The sequence below is a fragment of the Aristolochia californica genome, unplaced genomic scaffold, assembly GCF_029961685.1.
Source record: "Aristolochia californica isolate CCGP_79_NKW_82.1479 unplaced genomic scaffold, dmAriCali1.0.hap1 SCAF_1, whole genome shotgun sequence".
NCBI lineage: Eukaryota > Viridiplantae > Streptophyta > Magnoliopsida > Piperales > Aristolochiaceae > Aristolochia > Aristolochia californica.
The window spans coordinates 2,281,970-2,301,497 of record NW_027181770.1 but is presented as its reverse complement, the minus strand read 5'-3'; the positions used below and the strand labels follow the sequence as shown (position 1 = coordinate 2,301,497).

General features: G+C 38.8%; 2 protein-coding genes across 5 annotated transcripts; both read right to left on the bottom strand.

The window, feature by feature from the left end:
• Window positions 1-5,587: 5,587 nt before the first annotated feature.
• On the bottom strand, window positions 5,588-7,432 carry LOC137938491 (uncharacterized). Its single transcript, XM_068783470.1, has 3 exons — window positions 7,179-7,432; window positions 6,531-6,756; window positions 5,588-6,128 (listed from the first exon to the last, which is right to left on the bottom strand). Exons 1-3 carry the CDS (start codon window positions 7,416-7,418, stop codon window positions 5,707-5,709), a joined length of 888 nt encoding a protein of 295 aa, XP_068639571.1. The 5' UTR covers window positions 7,419-7,432; the 3' UTR covers window positions 5,588-5,706.
• Window positions 7,433-8,821: 1,389 nt separating this feature from the next.
• Window positions 8,822-19,429, bottom strand: LOC137938259 (protein SPA1-RELATED 4-like). 4 transcript variants are annotated; one of them, XM_068783268.1, is made up of 9 exons: window positions 19,182-19,429; window positions 18,857-19,051; window positions 16,517-18,098; window positions 16,221-16,378; window positions 13,536-14,520; window positions 13,303-13,449; window positions 12,857-13,168; window positions 9,957-10,016; window positions 8,822-9,483 (listed from the first exon to the last, which is right to left on the bottom strand). In XM_068783268.1, exons 3-9 carry the CDS (start codon window positions 17,309-17,311, stop codon window positions 9,295-9,297), a joined length of 2,646 nt encoding a protein of 881 aa, XP_068639369.1. In that variant the 5' UTR covers window positions 17,312-18,098; window positions 18,857-19,051; window positions 19,182-19,429; the 3' UTR covers window positions 8,822-9,294. The 4 variants fall into 4 exon arrangements, with proteins under 4 accessions (XP_068639369.1, XP_068639422.1, XP_068639397.1 ...); XM_068783321.1 differs by having other exon boundaries at window positions 18,857-19,047; XM_068783296.1 differs by lacking the exon at window positions 19,182-19,429 and having other exon boundaries at window positions 18,857-19,082.
• Between the last annotated feature and the right edge of the window lie 99 nt (window positions 19,430-19,528).

The window sequence follows — 19,528 nt, the reverse complement described above, 5'->3', positions numbered from 1 at the left end:
CGGTCATCGTCGTATGGAAGATACTCGGTTTCCATTACTTGTTTAACAATTACTTTGGATGGGAAGCAGGACGCAAGCAACTTCGCGAAAGCAGTAAAAGGGAATTGGATGAATACTCTATAATCTCTGTCATCTTCAACGGAGAGGAGATCAGTAGGGTAGCGCACTACTCTTTTCTTTGTTTGACTACTGGTATTGTTCTCTTGAAGTCACTGGAGCAAGCGCACAGCGATCTGCAGGGATAAGAAGTAGCAAATACTGAGCAGTTCCATTAAAGTGACACGGTTAGCTTGATGTTGCGGCACCAACAATCTGAGCTGCATCAAAATCAAAACGGCTCTTTGAATCGCCTGGTTTTGGCAGTTGGTAACAGTCTACTTGATCGTTTTTCTGGTTTTAGATTCTGGGCGGGCTTCTACTAATTCCGTGGAGATAAATGATTGATTGCGTCATTCGCACATCAAAAGTCTCACGAGACAGATCACGTGCATTTGGGTTGGTTGAAATTTACCCAAAGAAATGTACAGCTCTCAAATAGGAGGCTGTGATTCATCCACGTGGGCAGTATGAATGGTTTTCACTAAATTGACCAATCACAACATTATCTTCTAGAACCTATATCCTGTTTTAAGTAAATTCTAATTTAGTATTGCTACCATTGATGTTAGGGCACACGGGCAGTATGAAAATTCTTGATAAAATTTTCATTATTGGAGGGGTTAGTGCACATGACTCAGGACATGATCTTCATGCGCATTACGTAGTTCATGTCCTGACGTCGTTAGGGAGCACCGAAATTCATGTCATATACATGAACATACATGACTCAAGAGTTCATATCTCAAGAGTAAAGGGCGGAAAGCACTTTTCGTCCGATTTTGAGAATCATCTACATGACTCTCGCGCGGGCTCTCTCCAGCTCAGACCGTTCCCGCACCTCACTCTCGTTCCCGCAACCCCGCTGTCGTCTCCCTGAAGCCCGAGCTCTCTGCTCCCTCTCTCGTCTTCGTCGTCCCTCTCCGGTCTCCCTCTCTACTGCCTCCATCTCTCGCTGCAAACGTTCTTTCGGCGTCCTTCTCCTTCTCAGACTGGCTTTCCCTCTGAACCTCCCGCTCGCTTCTCCCTCTCTCTTATCTCTCTGTCTCTTCTCCCTCTCTTCTCCCTTTCGGCATCTCACTCCCTTCTCCCTCACGCTATCATTTTTTCCCCCAAAAGACCTTCCAATTTTTTGCGATTTCCCTTGTTTCAATTTCGTTTTTCTTCGATTTAGACATTTGGACTTCTCGGCCTCCCTCTCTTCTCCCTCTCTGTGTACCGTCGGAGCGCCGCCTCTATCGGCGTTGCCCGCCGCCGTCGCCGTTGCCCACTGGCTCGCCCCTGACGAAGACGACGACCCTGAGGAAGACTACGATAGTTTAAAACTATCGTCGTTAATTTATAAAATTTAGTTATAAAATGATTATTTTTATTTATTTAATACATTTATTTTATAATTACTATATTAAAAATAGTGATTTAATAGTTATAATTAAAATATTTTTAAAATAAATATTTGATAAATTATCTTGGCATAATTATCCAATTGCTATAGTTAATTAAACCAATGGTTTTAAATTTTGTGATAATATATTATTAATTAATAATACATAAAATATATTATGTACAAATATATAGTGTGTTAAATTTATGATTAGATCAATTTTTCTCTTAAATTATTCATTTTTAGGTTAAAGTATATCATATGTTATTAATAACTCCATGTATTACTTTCATTTTTTTATAACGTTATTAATAACTCCATGTTATTTATTTATTATTTGTAATTAATCATGTGCGTATTTCATTGGCTCATGTAATTACCATATTAATGCATAATAATATATCTAATTCAATTAATAAATATATTCATATATTTAATTATACATTAAATAATTTATTCGTGTAGTAATAATGGTTGTTTTACCTATTTTGGGGTTTAAAGATTATGTTGTAATTAAGTGTATTGTAAAGGTTTAGAGATTCTCTTGTTTTTTATGTTTTTCTCATGTTGGGGCACTAACACTGGAAACTGTTTTCGAGTGCACATGAAGTCGTCAACACTAACACCAAATGCGAAGATGATATTCATATACATGACTGCCATGATCTTCATGTTGGACATGAACTTGATCTTCAATAATCCATTTGGGGCACTAACCCCCCCATTAGGTGTCTGACTAAATATCTTGGATCATGAATTAGGCAATGCAAAAATGCAGCATAAATATCTTAGTGCTCGACTATTTGTGTCATTTTGGGTATAACAAAACTTTCCTCTTGATTCTTCTCGATTCCTCTTACCTTTAAGAAATGTTTAAATGATAGGAAAATGAGTTTCCTAATAGTCCAATAAGAAACCATAGGAAAAATAAACCAAGAAGCACTAAGGGGGAGTTAGTACACAATGTAAGTTCAGGGGGAAAGTGAGAGGGAATGTAAAGTATTTGTTTGTATTAGTGTGCGCAATGGGAAAGTGTAGTGTAAAGTATTTGTTTGTGTTAGTGTGCACAATGGAAAGTGTGGTGTAAAGTGCAGATAAATTATTTATTAAATAAAATATTTTGATATATCTGACTTTCAGAAAATTAAATTAATATTAGTTAATAAATAAAATATATTAAATATAAAAATTAAATAAATACTTACTTTTATATTATTAAAATTTATTTTTATAATATCTAAATATGAAATAATTATACAAATATTGTACTACACAGCGTACTACACAAACATCGTAATAATAAAAATAAAAATAATACAAATATAACTCAATCACCTATTTAATATAAAAAAATTACAATTGTATATATAAAAATACAACACACAAAATATTTGTCAAATTAGGGTGGGGAAACAAGGTGGATCTAGTTTTTTTTTTAGCCTTTTTTTTTTGTCAAATAAGAAGTAGGGGTTTAAGGTTAAGGGTTTGGGGTAAAGTTGAGTTCTTAAAAATATGGCTCGAGGTTAGGTTCGAGTGTTTTAAAACTCCACTTGAACCAAACATTAAACAAAGTTAAAATTATTTTAAAAGGAACGAAAGAAATTAAAATAAAATTATTAGTTTTAATTATACTTTATAATTAAAAAATTGGGAAGTAATTAAATACTAAGTATTGAATAATGAAATAGTCCAAAATATGAATATAAAATAAAAAATAGAAAAATGAGATTATAAAAAAAATAAAACAAAACATAAATAATAACAATGGTTATTTAAAAGAAAATAATAATAATAATTATTATTTACTATAGCTCGTCTTTCTCGCTTAGTGAGTGGAACGAATAACAGTAATGGAGGTTGTAGAGAGGGGAGAGAAGTCGTCAGTGCAAGGGACGACGAGAGGAAGGCAAAGAGGGCGACTAAAATCGTCGAAGGTCGCGAGCGAGAGAGGAGCCGGAGAGGTTGTAGAGAGGAGAGAAGTCGCTAAATGTCGTCGATGTTGGGGACGGCGAGAGGCAGGGAGTCGAGCGTCGGAGACAGGTCGCACAAAGGGCGATTGAAATCGCCGAAGGTCAGTCGTGAGCGAGAGAGAAATTTTTTTTCTCCGAAACCCTCGTTCGACAAAGCCCTCCCGATGTAATTGAGAGACGGAAAGTGAATTCAGAGCTCGACACCTCTAAATCCACTTTCCCTCCCATTATGCCTAAAATGGGGGAAAGTGAAATACAATTATATTTTACTTTCCCCCTGCACTTACGTTGTGCACTAACAGCTTTTGGCATGTGTTACCCAATGTAAGTGAAATTCATTTCACTTACACTGCACACTAACAGAGTGGTTCTTGATCACTTACATCTTAGTTTTAACCTTATTTTTTATTATTTAATAAAAAATAAATTTATTTCTAACATAAATACAAACATTACAACTAATTTTCTCATTATTTCCCATGGTGGCACAAACATAAGAAAATCGGTTAAAGGGAAAATAATCTAATAAGAAAAAATTATTTAAATAAAAAAATATTTTCTCATCCTTTGGCTTTCCTATAGGGGGGGGGGGGGGGGGGGTTAGTCCCCCAAATAGATTTTTCAAGTTCAAGTTCATGTCCAACATGAAGATCATGTCAGTTATGTACATGAAGATCATCTTCGCACTTGGTGTTAGTGTTGACGACTTCATGTGCACTGGAAAACAGTTTCCAGTGTCAGTGCCCCAACATAAGAAAAACATAAAAAACAAGAGAATCTCTAAACCTTTACAGTGCACTTAATTACAACATAATCCTTAAACCCCAAATTAGGTAAAACAACCATTATTACTACACGAATAAGTTATTTAATATATAATAAAATATATTAATATATTTATTAATTGAATTAGATATTTTATTGTGCATTAATATGGTAATTACATGAGCCAATGAAATACGTATATGATTAATTATAAATAATAAATAAATAACGTTATAAATAAAAAATGAAAGTAATACGTTAAGTTATTAATTTATTAATAACATATGATATACTTTAACCTAAAAATGAATAATTTAAGAGAAAAAATTGATCTAATCATATATTTAACACACTATATATTTGTACATAATATATTTTATGTATTATTAATTAATAATATATTATCACAAAATTTAAAAACCATTGGTTTAATTAACTATAGCAATCAGATAATTATGCCAAAATAATTTATCAAATATTTATTTTAAAAATATTTTAATTATGACTATTAAATCACTATTTTAATATAGTAATTTTAAAATAAAAATAATTATTTTAAAAATAAAAATTATTAATTAATGATTTTTATGAAGATAGTCTAATTTTTCCTAACTTAGGAAAATTAAACATCTTCGTCTTCCTCAACAGTGAGCCAGCGGGCAACGGCGATGGCGACGGGGACGGGCTAGGCAAAGGCGACGGCGGCGGGCAATGCCAACAGAGGCGGCGCTCCGACGGTACGCCGAGAGGGAGAAGAGAGGGAGGCCGAGAAGCTCTGCAACAGATGTTTAACCTCCCGTGCTCTGCGGGAACGAGAGAGGGTTGCAGAGACGAGAGAGGGCTGTGGGAATGGAGACGAGAGAGGGAGCAGAGAACGAGAGAGGGCTGCGGGAATGCAATGGCAGAGAGGTGTGCGGCAGAGAGAGCCCCGAGAGATAGCCCCGCGCGAGAGTCATGTAGATGATTCTCAAAATCGGGCGGAAAGCGTTTTCCGCCGTTTACTCTTGGGACATGAACTCCTGAGTCATGTATGTTCATGTATATTACATGAATTTCGGCGCCCCCTAATAACACCAGGACATGAACTGCATAATACGCATGAAGATCATGTCCTGAGTCATGTGCACTAACCCCCCCATAGTGTATAAACTGAGTAAAGTCATGCACCTGACTAGGCCCGTTAATCACTTTCGAGTAAATGTGAATGGGAACAAAATCTCACCATGTGTCAAGCGCATTAGCACCTGACCAAGTGATTAACTGAATGTAAAGATTTATTACATAGGCCCATTCACACTTAACCCAGTGATTAACCGCATGGCATGAATTTACCATTTTCTCATCCAATATTTAACCGCGCGTTTACATCCAAAACTTATTACTCACCCAATATTTACACGTAAGTGCCCAATTTAAGCGTGTCAAAAAGGAAGTAATAGACTCCCCGAGAGTAGCGAGGAGTGGGTCAACCGCCAACCACAAGACCAAATCTCAGGCGACCTCCACTGCGGTGCAATGCAAGGTGGGCATCTTCTCCAGCAAATCGTAAGTCAGCATGGACGCTTTGGGTCTGGGATGGTGGTCAGAGAGGTCAGTTGAGAACACCCTTGAGGGTGGCTTCATCCGCTCGCAGTTACCAAACCACTTAGCTTGCATGTACTTGTACTTCCTCCATGGGCCCATGTGCATCTTGTTCTCTTTCATGCACTTCTTCGCCGCTCCACACAGGATCTTTATCAGGTTCTTCAGTCTCTCCGCCTTTCCCACAAACACCTGCGGTAACCGATTGGTTAACTTGTTATACTCCTGGTTCGCCCTAGCCATCTCAAACTCCCCCTGGAAGTCCACTTCGATCACTACTCGTACACCATTCTTGCCGCTGGCCTCCACCACCTCCACATACCTATGTTCCCCTGCCATCCGTTCATTCTCAGAATTAAATAATAGTCGTACATAAATTAGTGAGTACAAAGATCTTGATTTTATTAATTAAAAAAATTAAATTAATTAATCATTTCAGGATAGCAAAGTTGCTGTCCCATCAATGATATGACCTAATGTGTAACGGTACGAGTGATCCTAGCCCCACCCACATGTTTCCTTGATCGATCCACAGGGAAAAAACAAATTTATTTGATCGGTTCTAGATAAGACATCCCTATTTTTCCTGTTTTTTTCTTGGAGGTCCCTTTTTTCATATAAATTATCTTTATTGATCTGGTAAGCGTTGTGCGTTTCTTTATCAGTTTTGTGTATAATTAGGTTACATTCGGTATGTGAATACGGAGGTAAAAAGGGTGACAAAGATCATGTACCTGAGGGAATATCTGGGGAGCTTCTCCACTTGGATTTGCAGAAGGCGCTGTCGTATCCGGAGTTCCGGAGGCGTTCCGTCAGGTCTCTCAGCAGGCAGTTCCGGCATCCACCGGCGACAGGTTTCGGACACACGCAAATAAGACCCCCTGACCTCAGTTCTCTCAGCACTTCTTCCGTCTTCTGCCGGATCTTTGTCTCGAAAGAAGTGGTCCGATACAAGGTCGTCTGGGAAGAATTTAGGAACCAGCGCACTATAAATTTTAGAACGACTATACACCAAAATTTCGATTCTAATGATCGAAAGCGGCTCCTTAATCTCTTGGTAAAGATATTTCATGCATTAAAAGAGAAAATTCGGGAATAACCAGAAATACTTTCTTTAATGTTTGAAATATGAATACCTGTACGTACAAACGATTCAGCTGTTCGACTTTTACATAGTTTGAAGTTCGAACGTCATTTTTAGATAACAGTCGTGGAAAGGAGAGGAGATCTACCTATTTAGAAAAGCAAGAAAGCAAGAAGGGGATATTCTTCCATTCGGCATAAAAATCATCTTCAATGAATTAAGAAAACAAAAGAAAGAAAAATTTGAAACACAGAGCCGAAAATCTAACTGAATAATATGAGGAGAATCCAAAACTTACTTTGAGAAGCTGGTCTTGTGATTCCCAGAATGCCTGACGCTCGGCTATCGTCTCGGGGTCTTCTTCCTCCTCCTCGGCATCTGCCCCTTCGTCTGTGCAGCTCTCCGGCGACTCTTCACCTTCCTCGTAGAATCCCAAAACCATATCGGCGAGGCTTGTGCCTCCGCCGAAGAGTTCTGAATCGCTACCGAAAACCGGCCGATCCCCGGAAATTCCCCTGATGATTACCGGTTCGGCCATCGCTCTTGCGAGATCAAGTATGTCCTCCAGATGCGGATATCGGCAACTCTATGATTGTCCTTTATATATACACTGACAGCGCGGAGCCCACATGACAACGTGGACGAACGAGCCGCCGCGAACATGAACGTAACAGGTCAGCATCCACGTGGCAGTTAAGTAGACCCGACAAAAGGGCGGATAGCTGGTAAAGATCCCCGTCAGTGCCGCGGCAATAATTCAGCGGCGAGGATGCCTTGGATATAAAAGTGCAGATTAAAGAAGGCGCAAGTGAACTAATAAACGGGGATATCCTTATCACGATCGCAAGAACCTGGGGTCCACTGCTGTCGTCTGTCGTCGATGACAAAGCGGTCTTATCCAATATGGCATACGTCCATATTTCATCCCCGTTCGCATGGGTCCCACTTGGGAATCAGCAATTTCAATCCAACTTACCTGACCCGATCCATCCTCACTCCATCCCGTTCCTGTAAATCTGACTTAAACCCGACTTACCTATCGTTAAATTATCCTTAAACCCGTCTCGTCTCCTAACGCGTCGGACAAAACCAGAAACTTGAACTCGAACTTTCAGATTTGGTAGGATCGAGTTCCATATAAAAGCTGACCCGATGCTGACGGCTACGGAAAGAGAGTCTTTCACCCGCTGGAAGAAGGCCTTATCTGATTTTGTATTTTTATTTTTAAAAAAAGGGTAGTGAATGGCATGATGAGGTCAATTCCTTTGGTAAAAACATGGACGACAAAATATGGGTGTCCGATACTGTAATTGATGAGCGTAGCAGAAGGAAATTATGGGCATGGCAGGCGAAAGTTTGGTTCAAAATAGCCCCAGAAGTGACAGGCTGATTCGGCCTTCACTTTCATCCGGTGAGCTTGCCCAAGGCTCTGTCTAATGTTCGTAATTAGTCTTGACACACAGGGAATAAGACAAAACATGCTGACAATTTCGTGTTTCATATGGACCGATAGGTACATCTACTGAAAACGATGTCCAAATTCCTGTAAGCAGCAGTTTTAAAGAATGCTTTTGTCAGGTCGGGACGCTGGGCACCTTTAGAGAACACTCGAAGGCCTCGGGCTTGGAATTTGGATTCAATCGCTGTGCTGAAACGATCGACCTTTCCCCGTTAGAAACTGATAGAGATAATGGTTAACAATTATCCTGTAAACAACCCTTATCACGTAATGATTATCTTATAAATCTATAACCTATAAATAGACAAATTTCTTCCGAATAAGCGCCAACCTCAACGAGTGAAGGAACTGGTTTCTTCAGTTGTCAAGGTCCCGGAGTCGCCAGAGATTTCCTGTTTACCGTAATCCGGAACCTAGGATTCCCACTAAAGAAAACCACAAAATAGTGGGTATATGGAGTTACCATTCATTTAACCCTGGAAAGTTGCTAATACAGTATCTCATATCTCAGCACCTGCCTACAGTCAAAACGAAGAACAGTAGAATCCCACTTGCCCTCCTGAGTCGAATTTTCAAAAGCTACTTGACGGCTTAGTCACTGTGCTCGACTCCGACTCCTCAAGATTAGGTTCCTGTCTCATTCATGGATACGATCTTTCGAGAACAAATTAACAATTGAACAGGTGGGGTGACGGAAATTAACTGAATGTTTCTAGTAGCATTAACAAATTACAGAATTGATGTTCATGTACAAATTTAATGGCTATTATGTACCTCATCCCTTCAATTAAATAAGCCCCCCGTTCCTCCTCTGAGTGCATGACACTTAGGATTGCAAATCACTTGCCTTGGAAGCGTCTAAATATCTCTTCAATGTGGATCTGCTGGTTCTCAAAATTTTCTCATAAAAGTTGTTCCATTCATCAATGAGAAAGAAGAACGAACAAGGGCAGATTTAAACCATCTCAAGGAGTTTAATGTTCCCAGTTGAATTTGCTGCTACGAGAGTAGTCGAGTACCCTCGCCAGCTCACACATGATACGAATTGGCTGGTGTCATCGATTTCTTGACCAGACAGTGGGTCTGTGTTGTTCAATTTGAAAGACAGTACCGGCATTGAGAAAGCTTTGTGGTAGACAAAAACCTATATCATAAAATAACTGGCTGGATAAGAATGTGGATTCACAACATAAAACAAGTAGAGCTACATGAGAATCAAACTGCAATGCAGACATGAGCAAGAGTTTTTTAAGACGCCACCATCATTCTATTGCATCCGTTACATTAAACAATTACCTTGATCGACTCTTTTCTTTTACTTTTAATCTTAATTAATATAAAGTTAGATATTTACATGCAGTAATGTGCACAGGTAGCTGATACAAAATAATAATAAAAACCCAATTGTTCCTGCCATTGGGGTCTAATCCAGTATTTGGATGTTAGCTCAACTCTAGCCCTCTGATCATATTTTTTTTGTGTATATGAAAGTGAAACCCATGCTTTTTGTGCACCATATTTCAGAATTTACATGCAATACAACATGTATCTTGAGCTCAACAAAAGTCACACAGAGAATTGAAGCTGAGATGCCAATACACATAGGGGTTAACAAACCTCATTTGTTTCTGAACCTGTTGCAATGTATCCATCAGATATCGAAAGACCCACGAAATTCTGAAATTACAGAAAATATTAGCAACAATATTTGTGGATAAAATATATACATTTATTATTTTCTTATCCCCAACTGCATGCGCTGGCACCCACACACACACACACAAAAGCTTCAGCTGAGCTTGACTCAATATTTATAAGAAATTACATACAACAGCGACAAAAGATAAAATTTACAGAAAACTTATAATCAATTTAGTTCATCAAAGATTTTGCAATCCTTAGATATTAAATATTGTGACTCATTTTTCAGGCATTAATTATTTATTAACTAATGCTATATGAATCTAGTATAAAATAAGGCTCCTCTCTCAGCCATTGAAAAAAGATGAGCTGAACAATCAAGCGATTAAGTCAAGCAACCTCCCTCATCGGTATCCCTAACCAGGACCGAGTGCAGCTTCTCACAACATCTCTTGTAGACAAAATTAATATGGTTGTGCCTTCAACAAGATTGATCATGGCAAACTGTGAATGATGAAGATAATCAAGTCGACCAAGCAAACCATACTTTAGAATGACTGAGTACACGAATGCAGAGTACAGTGGCACACAAACTTTTCAAAATATAATCTTTAAATTTCCAAGTTCAAAAGGCAGGGAGAACAGAAGATCCATGACCTGGTAAGTGAGTGAAGAACAGCAATTTACGAGAAACTACACTCAACACTAGCCCATGCAGCAGCCCAAGAGACTGATAAGTGGATGTTTTTCTTTAAAGATTGATTTCTAGAATGACTTTAGAACTTTTTTTAAGTTTTCCAGCATATTTACATAAACCATTTGATACGTTAACACGAAAAGGGGGTGAGAAGAAAAAAACTAAATAGTCCTCCTGGTCAGTTCTTGATGTATTTTGAACAGATTGAGGTTCCTGGTGGGCACACGCCTAGGAGAGCAAATACCATTGCTGACACTTAGGTTGGAAAGTGATTCCCAGCAGCATCTCACTGATGGAACCTCTCTTACCCTTTGAGCCCCCTCTTTTCAGTTTATTTCTCAATTCTTTTGTACATTTTCCTTTTGTATCTCCTCTCCCTCAAGAGCCTTCTTAATGAAAACTTTTTTGATAAATTAAATAAAAATAAAGGACCATTAAACCTGAGCTATTTTAGTGATACCAAGTAAACCAACAATTGAGTAATTTCTATATAAATTGGAAAATAGTTTTTGTTTTCAATTGTGACAATGTTTATTAAAGAGAAAAGAGAGTCAACAGCTAGGTGGGGTCAAAACATTCACAACAAGATGTTGGAAGGTGACACCCATTAGGCAAATTTATCAACCAAAGCATTGGCTGATCTGATTAGATGGCAGCAAGAAAAAAAGAGACAGTCAATTAAGTCAAGAATCTGAGAGAAAACTGAGCTGAACCTCCGAGGAATAGTATCGGCTTTCTTGCATCACCCAATGACTTGAGATGAGTCACTCTCAATGATAAGATGGTCCAAAGATAATATTGCTTGAATATTCTCAAACCCATAAAACTATCTGATCTCGGCTTCATTGGAATAAGAAACTCCAAGAAACCCAGAACGGATAAGAAGCACCTCATGATTTGAATTCCTGAACACCCCTCAATAACCAGCAGGCCTTGAGTTGCCCATAGAGCAGTCATTAAGTTACAGTTTCATGAAGCCTAAGGAGAAGGAGCCAAGAAGCATGTTCACATGAAAATGGCTAGCTAGACCAGTAAAAGAGGACCAATCTCTATGAATCTCATCAGAAATCTACCACCACTATTGCTCATGATCTCCTAAGAAACTTTATTTGTGAACAAGACGTTTTTGAAAGAGAAAAAATTTTATATCCAAAAATTAAATATTTTATTTACTAAAGTTAATTTACGTAATTTATATAAACATATGAACCCATAGGACTTCAATGGTTCAGTCCAGATCCCAGCTGTTGGCAAATTGGAACTCAGTCTGCGGGGCCATAATCCTCATGTTGGATCCAAAATAATGATGACCCGATTTCTCATAGGTCATGCTACTCAAGAGTTGTGCAGGAACCCGCCATATTGCCAGGATAGAAAACAAATCCAATGGAATAAAAAATAAATTCTATGAGATCCTTGAATACAAATTTGGGTATCAAAAATTGGTTATGCTCATTTCAGTTATACACAAGTGCATCACATATGGTCCAAGTTAGAGTTAAAGATTCAGGGAATAAAAGTCTGACTTATAGGTATTTATTCAACTTTGTTATAACAAATTCATTCTCTTCCATACCTAAGGCCGTTTGGTCTAGTGGTATTCTGTTTACATTAGGTGCGTAAGGTCGCGAGTTCGAATCACACCACGCCCCTCTCAAAAAAAAAAAAAAAAAAATTATTCTCTTCCTTGTGAGGATATTTTGCTACCATGCTCAAATCCTATAACTCACTTTTTTTAAAAAAAAAAAAAAAAAGCAGAAAGATTTTATTGGAAGAGAGAAGGAGAGATGCAACTTGCCTCCCAAAGAGGGGGGTAGGCCCCAAATAATCAATCAGATGAAAAAGGTGATAAGCATTAGTTAGGAAAAGAATTAAAGCTGATAGCCCCTAAAAAAGGAAACAGCTACATTCATAACTTCTTTTGTAGAAACAGTTGTGCCATGACTTGTCCATGTGGAGCAATACTTGAACTTATAAAATCTGCCAGACATCTATAACAGTTATACCCACTGCAAAAACAACAATTTTGAATTCCTGAGTTTCATAGAGCATCTGTATTTGTTCCATATAATTTATGTGGTAATATATACTCACCAGCATTAAAGGAAGATCAAATAGCAGGACCAACCAGATTAGATTTAAATCCAATGTGGTGTTATAATATGATAAGAAACCACACCTTTACATTGGTGTGCCCTGTAAATGTCTGAATGGGATTGTCAAGCACCCGTGACGTGTTCATTGCTAAATCCCAAAGCTTGAGCGAGTTGTCAGTGGATGCAGAGACAAGAGTAAGTGAATCCACAAACTTGACATAACTCACGGTCTTTGAGTGCCCTACTAATGTGCACCACGGAATTCTTGTGTTCCGGAGATCATAGCAGTAAATCTTATGATCAGCAGAGCCAACTGCAAGTGAACGTGAAGAATCCGGAGAAAACTGGACAGAGCATATATTGGCCTTGGTCCTGATAGTACCGATGCTCCCCCCCTGCAGAACAACTCATGTAAGAGACATGTATTACAGAACTACATTCAGATAGACGATGTGATTAGTGGTAACTCAATGACTGCAGTACGTTTAGTTTCAAAGCTGATAGCCACCAAGTGCAAAAATAGAATTGCCTGATTGATGTTCCACAGCTTAACTGTCCCATCATCACTTCCGCTAGCCAACTTTGTAGGGTCTGCAAGAGAGAAATCAACAGACCATACCCTCCTTTCATGCTCCCTCATTTCCACAAACACTTGACCTCTAGTAACATCCCAGACCTAAAACATAAAAAGGTAGGACCCATTTAAACCATCATACACGATAGGAAGAAAAAGTAAATGCTATAGTAAATGAGCTAGCCCACCTGTACAACACCTTCAAAGTCACTGGAAGCAATCTGGCTTTTGATATAACTATTCCAACAAATACTGCTAAACTTTGACCTACTAGCCATCTCTATTACTGGATAATGAATGTCCCTATCATTGTTCAAAATTGTATCACACTCAAAGACTTTAATTTTCCTATTAACACCAGCTGTAGCAAAGAACTCCTTGTCCCTATCAAAACTCAATGAGCAGACTAAGTTGGATGAATTGAGCAGATCCCCTTGTTTGAGATCTGCCCGAACTTTTAACTTGCTAAAAGAAAGATATTTGCACAGACCCTCCAGAAATGGGTTTATCCATCTACGTTTTTCTTCAGAGTGGGGCACAGGCACAGTGGAAGCCCAATTATCAACTGAACTTCCATCTGTTCTTGCGGTAGAACCTCTACCCATACTATTGAAAGATGAACTTCTATTTGGCAGCCTTCTTATTGGATTGACCAGCCTGCATCCGGTTGAAAAATAAGCAGACTCAAGTTTCTTGAAATTTTTCATCAATCGAGTTGTTTTAGCCAAAAGTTTCTCCTGATTCTCTGAACGAGACTCTGAGTTCTGACTTTCAGTTAGGTTTCCAGTTAATTTATCTTCCTTCTGGATCTGGAATCCTTGTCTGAATCGTTTTCGAGAACTGAGGGTAGACAATTCCTCAAGTTCAGGAGGATAACCTGATATCTGATCAACCTTTCCAATTTCTGAGCCCTCATCTTTATCCAATTCTGCATAAAAGCTTCCTTGCTTCGTAAGAACTGACTGCTGCTTCAATACCTCTTCTATGTCAGCAGATAAATAACAAATGAGGTCATGTAACTTCTTGGCTGTCTCTTGTCTTTTCTCCTGCAACTGTAAGAGAAATTCTAACAGCAGTTCATGCTCCTCTATCTCCTCCTTTAGGTTTATCGCATCTTCTAGCTCATCCAGATCATCCCTTGCCTCATTGAGAAACTCACTTTGTAAAACCTCGCTGTCAATATTATAGAAAAAAATTGACAGTTAGGTACTAAATTTTTTTAATGTAGATCAACAAAACAAAGACATGAATTCAGCAGCACACTGGCTTTTTTAAAGAATGAAAAGCAAATCACAATAAAAAAGTATGAATATTGTCTTCATATTTAAACTACATCCCCGGCATATTTAAGGAGACTTTGGTATAGAGGACTGCCAACTCTACAAACATGGACAAGTAAAAAAAATTTACATTTTGGGTGTGTTAGCATCAGACTGGGGGACAAGTTAAGGAGAGTCAAGATAGAAAAGAAGAGGAAGAAAAAAGAAAAAACAACAAAGGGATAATATAACATCCATTTATATTCAAGTAACCACTGTTCTCCTACTACAAATTTAACCTGTAAACTAAAGCAGACTCACAGAAAAATTAAGTAACCACAAACAAGAAAAAATGAATCCGATTTCGAAATTATTGGTTACTCCATGCAAAGATTCCATTGTGACTTCGATGGAACATCAAAACAAAAAAGGCACCCTTCTCAGACAAATTAGTTTAACTTCCAAACAAAACAGCCAAAACTTTGAGAAAATTAAAAACTTCCAGTATGCTATGCTGTAAAATTATGATCATGGAAACTGATAGTGGTCCAATCCACAGGAATTTGAAGATTCAATTGAAGCTAAGACATAATTATTGCTTAGAGCTCAAGGGTCTCTCCTGATATTCTTCACTTTTCTAAAAATCCTGGGAAATTTTCTCAGTTACAGCTCGCATCAAACAAAATCGGCATTTACTCTTGTAGTAGAGAACCCAAAAGATAGGCAAATTATCTACCAAAATGAATTTCTGTTCACAACTTTAAATACAGAAACCTTGAGCTCGGCAAAGGATTTTCATATTTTCTCCCCTAGGCTTCCCCTTTCTTGACATTATCCATCTTGTCTTACTTCCGTTCTTTTATCATATAATGCAAATAGTGGATTTTTTTAAGAACAAAAGAACCAAGAAGAACAATATAGTGAATTGCTCACACTTTAGTAATCACATCTGCCCAAAGTAGTCTCAGGGCATATGTGAAGAATACATGCTTGATATGCCTTCCATGAATCCAGGATGTCTAACTGTCGAGACACTTACATCTTTCCTTAATTCCTATACAACTTAACTACCATTCTTCAGATGGTCTCACACCAAACAGAATACAGTTGCAAGAAAGTGAAACTAGACAGACATCCAAACAACAATCTTCCCAGTACAAGTCACCACTAAAACTATGAGCAAGAATCATTTTGGTCTATAACAAGTACGGATTCACTTAACTTGGGTAAACTTGTATACCTAAACAGATCCTACCTCTCCTGAACTCAATCAAAACAAAAATATTAAATATAATAAGAACCCATCTATTTTACTTAAATTATTAAAATATGATAGTTCTTCTCCGTAAGTACAAGCCAGTTCAGAGTCTACCCCATCTTCTATCATTTCACTATCACAGTTAACAGCAATCAAATCGGTTATCAGCCACACGATCGAGGAAAATGTTCAGTATTTGTACTGCTTTCCCAGTTAAATTTAATTGTAGTAAACAGATGTCAGTAATTAACTTAGATGTTTCAAATTGTTACCCTAGTGTCCAAAAAGAAATACGAAGGAGCAAACTTTTTCCTCCTCTCATTATGTTGAAGAGAGAAAAGAAAGGATGGACACACCTCATTTTTGGTCGAGTACTTGGCTGAGGGTGCAATAACCACAAGCAAAAAGAGGCCTCCTTAGGCCATTTTAGCAGCAATTGAGGAGGTAAGACACGGTGGCGGAGGTTAGACATGGTCCTGAGTTTCTCTTCAAGCGAGCTAAATGTGCAGAACACCTGTCAGGAAAACAACAAACAACAACCACAACCACGACAATAAAGGAAAAACAAACTTGTTAAAACTGTTAAAAGATTTGAAGAACACAACAAATTCCATAGAGGAATTCATGACAAAGTAAGCAGATAGATACAGACCTCAAAAAGAAGAACACCCAAGCGATAGATATCCGAGGAAAACGAACTTGGAGCTCCAGCAGCCTCTTCAGGACTAGTGTACCAATTAGTTTCCACCATCAATATCTGTTTAAGGGGGAAGTTCTTGTTACCCTCAGCAACTTCCATCTCCCTGCTTTTCTTCTCTCTTCTTTCACCCGCTTTCTCCATGGAGGATAAGCGTATCCAATTAGCCGACGTAGAACGGGCAGAACTCGATATTTCCCGAGCTGATTCTTCGGTTTCAAACTCGCTGCTCTGACGAACCTGGTCTTTACTTACTTTGCTCATTTTCCTATCCATGAATGAGTCAGAATCAGAACTTGAACTTGATGCAGACTCGATAAAAGAGATCCGGTTGAAAGAGGACATGATGAAGCAGGACGGGCGGACATTGTGAACGACCATGCCTTGCGAATGTGCGAGGTTCACGGTTTCCACAATCTGTCGAAAGACGTGCAAACACTCAAAGAGGTCAACAGATCGCTCAGGTTTGTCCAACCACTCCCTCAAGCTAATATCTTCCGCTACTACGCCACAAATCTCCGGGTCGAGCTCGTTGCCGCATACTCCAGAAGAGCCAATCTGGTTATCACAATTCTCTGTGCAAGATATTACCAGGTCATTCCCTTTTGCCGCAACCACCCACCCAGTGTTATCTGATGCATCCCTCGACACTGCTAGCCTGTTCTCAAGGCTTGCACTGGAGGCAACAAAAGCATTTAGCCCTCGAGAACTGGCAGATTGGTCCCAACCAAACTCGTCTGAACCTTCCATTGCTACCCATCTATTCTAAACAACCAAACCAGATGCTTCGAGCACAAAAGCAGGCACAATATTCTGTCAATTCCATGAAAAAGCAATGTCCAAAGCCACCCTCGAGAGGTCAAGATTCAAAATTTTCGGGGACAACCTGTGTCATGCCAGTCGTTCCATCTTCTCCATCAAGCTGAAAGTGTAGAAACCAAAGAGTAAATTCACAACATATCTTCACCGAACGAGATGAACGTAACCCGCAACCCCCACTGGCTGAAAGCTCATTAACTGCTAGAAACAGATGAAAACCAGTAGCAGAAAATGTAAAACAGATGTAACAACCACATGCAAAGGGTGAGGAAGCTTAATCGCAAAGAGAAAGGGCGAGACAAGAAGATAGCAGGAATGGTAAAACTGAGGGGGATGATCAGCTGCTTCGACTTGAAAATCCGAGCCACATCAGAACTTTTATTGCATTGTCTTTTTCTCTTTGCCCCACAGAAACACCTCCGCCTCAAAAATATCTGATTTTACACCTCGTTTTTCATTTTCTAATAGCAGAAAAACCCAGAGCCGCCTATTAGCTATGAAGAGATCAAATTCCACAGTGTAACATCTTAATGTCTGGCGGGCGGGGCCAGGCATAGTTTAATGTTTCTTTTCAAGTTTCTGCCTCTTCTTCGTTATCTTCGCGTCGCTGTTACTGGATCAGTGCAGGTTGAGCTCCGGGGAGTACGTGGCGCCAGTACGTCCGCGAGTTACTCCAAAACTCAGCCAAAGGAATTCGAGGGTTGTGGACAAGATTTTCCTGGAATGGAATAAATTAAAGTGTGATTAAAAACGGAGCACAGCCCCACAGGCAAAAAATTTCTACTCGGACGACATTGGAAGAATCCAAAGCGAAGCTGGTGAAAAAGAGTTGATAAAAAGAAAACACAGATTGTCGAATTTCAATTTTCAACTTTTCCGTTTATTATTTTATTCGCTAGGTCAACCGGAACGGAGTGTAGGAAGTTTTCACTTTCTTATCTGCAAAAGAAAATCTTCCTGAGAACTTACTATTCCACTTTGATTCCACGGATCGATTTCAGTCTCCACACTTAACACTTGAAAAAAAAAAAAAAAAAGCCTTGTTGTTACGAATCAGAGCGAGAAAACCTTTTAGGAATATTTAAAAAACTGATCCACATTCTGCCTGCCCGTAGCTAGGAAGCTTTCTGAGAATCTGATTGATGTTGCAAAACCGAACAGTAGGGAATGGGGTTTTCCCATGGTCTGGATTGCTAACACTTAATTTTTATCTTCTTTACCCATAAAAAAACCACTTAAGCGGGAACATATCGGTCAATAGATGTCCTTCAATGATCACTCCACAAGATTAAAAAAGATGTAAGATTCATGTTTCAAATTCTAAAATTATCCACCAGTTTCATTCCAGTAACCTCCTTCTGTCCTTCAACTCGAAGCTATCGTCTCGGCGCTCATAATCTCTCACTCCTCGCGACTAGAAATGGAACACCGGACCAGAAAACCCACACAGGAGGAGATTTAGGACAAGCAGCTTACCGGCATTTTTTAAGTCCAGTTCACTCGTAAATGCGGTTCAAAGGGTCCGTGGCCGAGCAGAACACTGTTACTGAGGAAGAGAGGGAGAGAGTAAAAACTGACACGGGACATATCAGCACTTCCGGCAGCGAGCCTGCTGCCCATTTACACCAATCTTCGTCTTCCCGCTTCATAGCAACTGCCGCCCTCAGCTTTCTGGGAGTGAATAAACTATTATTTCACCTCAACAAAGGAGAGTGCAGGAAATGGTTCTGACTGAAATCAACTTCACAGTTTATGTATTATTAAATTACTGCGACGAATTTCGAGCAAACGTGTGACGTACCTTGAGAGGCTCTGTTTTCTCCACGTAACCGAACAGGTATCCTCTACCTTGTTTTTTTGTACCCAACCAAATCTCTCTTCTTCGTATCAGCTTTTGTTCTAAGGAGGCCTTCAGCTTTGAGCTCGACGCATTCCAGAGGAAAGAAAGCATGTATATTTGTCCTCTCAAGGTCTGATGGAATAAACAACCTTACTTCCAATTTTTTGTGCGAAACAGAAAATTTCATGAGAAAAAGAAATTTGGAACTCATCGAGGGTTCATAACTCATACGATAGATAAGTTATTGGCATACTTCAACAATTTCAGACGGCTTAGGTTGCTTTGAGGAGAGTGATTAAAACTATCCC